At 39.9% G+C, this 3,481-nt stretch overlaps 1 protein-coding gene across 1 annotated transcript; it reads left to right on the top strand.

Annotated features, from left to right (window-relative positions):
• Positions 1 to 549: 549 nt before the first annotated feature.
• On the top strand, positions 550 to 1,676 carry ACTBL2 (actin beta like 2; the record flags this gene model as incomplete). The annotated part of the gene is given in 3 exon segments (XM_081232002.1): positions 550 to 984; positions 988 to 1,539; positions 1,542 to 1,676. Coding segments are annotated over 3 exon segments (1,122 nt in total).
• Positions 1,677 to 3,481: the final 1,805 nt, after the last annotated feature.

The raw sequence follows: 3,481 nt of genomic DNA, 5'->3' as shown, positions 1-3,481 counted from the left end.
AAAGTTTGCAAAGTCAAACTCATAGGAACAATACATTAAGAATGGAAAGTCAAAGCTAGTTAGAGAAAATAGACCCGGAAGGTAAACCGGGGAGGCAGTGGCCCTTTTGGCAGTGTTACCCATACCTCACACTAGCTTCCCCTCATCTTGCTTTTATATCCCCCATTACATCATCATAGTTATGTAGACACTGCACCAAAGCAGGCTGACAGCCATGTGTGGGTTGCCTAACTACAGTAACCTGAGATTTGGCCATTTGGTAGGCAATTTTCTCCTTATGATGGAAGGTCTACTAATGATTTGTATCATCATCATCATTATTAATACCTCCGAGGCAACCCCACCCAGAAATGCTGAGAACTGTTGAATAGGACCTGGGTGGTGCCAATGTGTACCATTAAATACCTGTCATCACAGCACAGGCTCCCCTCTTTGAAGGCAGCTCTGAAGTGTTTTCAGCCTGTTCATTCTCTCTCTTGCCCACCAGAGTCTGGTACTTACTCTATATTTAACTTCTGTTCACTCATCTGGAAGATTCTGGCCAGCACTATGACTGACGACGAGCTGTCTGCCTTGGTGGTGGATAATGGGTCAGGGATGTGCAAAGCAGGTCTTGGCAGTGACGACGCCCCCCGAGCTGTGTTCTCCATGGTAGGGTATCCCCGGCACCACGGGGTCATGGTAGGCATGGGCCAGAAGGACTGCTACATGGGGGATGAGACCCAGAGCAAGAGAGGCATCATGACCCTGAAGTATCCCATTGAGCACGGAGTGGCCACCAACTGGGACAATATGGAGAAGATCTGGCACCATGCTTTTTACAACGAGCTCCACGTGGCACTCGATGAGCATCTCATCCTCCTCACCAAGGCATCCCTCAGCCCCAAGATCAACCAGGAGAAGACTCAGATCATGTTCAAGGCTTTCAACACACCTGCCATGTATGTGGCTATCCAGGCTGTGCTGTCCCTCTATGCCTCGGGCTGAACCCCAGGCATCATGATGGATTCTGGAGATGGGGTCAGTCACACTGTGCCCACCTACGAAGGCTATGCCCTGCCCCATGCCATTCTTCGTCAGGATCTGGAGGGCAGAGACCTGACTGATTACCTCCTGAAGATCCTAACAGAACGAGGCTACAACTTCACCACCACAGCTGAGCAGGAGATTCTTCATGATGTCACAGAGAAGCTGTGCTATGTGGCCCTGGACTTTGAGCAAGAAATGGTCAGTGCTGCTTCATTCTCCTCACTGGAGAGAAGCTATGAGCTTCCCGATGGGCAGGTGATCACCACTACGAATGAATGTTTTCAATGCCCTGAAGCCACTTTCCAGCCTCCCTTTCTGGACACTGAGTCCAGTGGGATCCATGAGACAACGTTCAACTCTGTCATGAAGTGCGATGTGGATATTCGCAAGGATCTGTATGCCAACACCGTGTGGTCTGGAGGCAGCACTATGTACTCTGGCACTGTTGACTGGATACAGAAGGAAACTGTAGCCCTGGCACCCAGCACTGTGAAAACCAAGATCATAGCTTCCCCCCGGAGCGGAAGTACTCCGTTTGGATTGGGGGCTCCATTCTGGCCAGCCTGTCCATGTTCCAGCAGATGTGGATCAGTAAGCAGGAGTATGATAAGGCTGGCCCTCCCATCATCCACAGGAAATGTTTCTGAATGGGCTTCCATGCCAATGCGTTTACACTGTCCCCAACTTCTAGGTCATAGCAATGGTTCTGCTTTTATCCACTTGCAGTTGAGTCAAGGTAAATCTTCCACTCTCACTAGTGGGTAAACCAGCAAACTCATCTCCATCCAAGTACTGTGGGCTCCCCACCAGCTAACCATATCTTGACCTCTATCAATTTAAGGAGGATTCTGAGATCCTATTCTATTTTCTTTACTTTTAGGGTTCAAAGAAATGTAGACTTCCTTAAATGAAAATAAGTGACAAGGAGTAAAATGAGAAATGGCCTTTCAGAATTTTCAAGCTTTCAATACTAGTTCTTGCTTAAAATATTTAACAATAGCAGGCTGTACCACCCTGTAAAAAATGTATAGGTATTTAGCAAACATGTCTTATTAGTTAGAATTTTGGTTTTGTTTTACTTCTTTGCATAGAGATAATGAACTATATGGATGAAGAAAATCCATATTTACATAAGCACTAAGGAAATAGAATATTTTATCTTAAAATATACTGATAAATCTGGCTATCTGAGCAGCTAATGTGAATTTCTTAATTCCCCAATAGTCACCAGTTTAGTGACTCCTTGTTTTGTTTTCCTTATTAAATTAGCATAATGAAACAACAGCGTTCCATTAATATTGTTTATAAATCAACTATTTTCAGCTCAGAATGGAGTTCTGCTGGTCAAACACATATTTTAATGTCTAACTTATTGAACTTCATTATACTTGTAAAACAGCAAAACTACTACAGCTAAGGCCTAACTTTTAAAATAGAGAGAGAAAGATACTGTAATATTAAGTTAATTAATGTCAGTATGCTGCAGCTTGACAAGGATAATTTTATTTCTATTGCTTAGCATAATAATGCATGTCTTGAATAATTTCTATAGGCTATGATTTTGGATATTTCTCTTATCAAGGATTTCACTGTGGAAAAACATAGCTGCATCATCTTTGAAAATTATAAATTCTAGTATCAGTATAGTATTTCCAATTTTATTATTGGAAAGATTTTAAAATAATTGTTTTATTATGTCCAGTAACTAGCAATACCTCTTAATGTGAAGTGTCTCTAAGATATCAACATCTTAGAAAATATCAGTGTGTCTTCCTATGTTCTCTAAAATTTTTTAATGAATCCAATGGTGATTTTCAACCAATTTTAAGTACTAGCACATTTATTTCAGTCTATTCTGTGGTTTGTCATTATCTGAATATCAGAGATATTTGTATTTTTCTGAAATTTTAGAATATTTGGAGGGGAGTTGCTTATTGAGGCACTATCACATTCTCAGGAAAAGAGGAATTTCTTCTCTTTTCCTTTTAGTTAGGAAGCTTATATTTGTGTTTTAAATCTCTAAATTGGAGTCTTTATGTATTTTTTGCTTAAACATTTTCAAAGAATTTGATTGTTTCTTATTTTCTTTTATATGACAACACAATTTTTAATTCATTTAACCAAAATTAACCTCCAAAGGCACTTTATTTTATGACTTAGAGTTTTCTTTCTTCTTTAATTAATTTTAAATAAACTAAAATTAATTCATACCTGCATTTCCTATAATTTCTCCTCAGTTCTTCCAAATAAATGTAGAATGATCCAGAGAGAATCACTTTTTATATGTGTAACCTATTTATCCGTATGTTATAATTTTACACCTGATATGTTTGATCATGTAAACATTAACAGGAAATTTTAAAAAAAGAAAGAGCGCTAGTAGGTAAGGTTATACATTCCTTGTAATCTCAGTTAAGTTAGGTTTTAGTGGATGAACTGGTTTTCAGGTCAT

Source organism: Mesoplodon bidens, assembly GCF_964165515.1.
Source record: "Mesoplodon bidens genome assembly, chromosome: 4".
In the NCBI taxonomy this organism is placed as follows: Eukaryota; Metazoa; Chordata; class Mammalia; order Artiodactyla; family Ziphiidae; genus Mesoplodon; species Mesoplodon bidens.
This window is presented reverse-complemented; position numbering and strand designations above follow the sequence as displayed.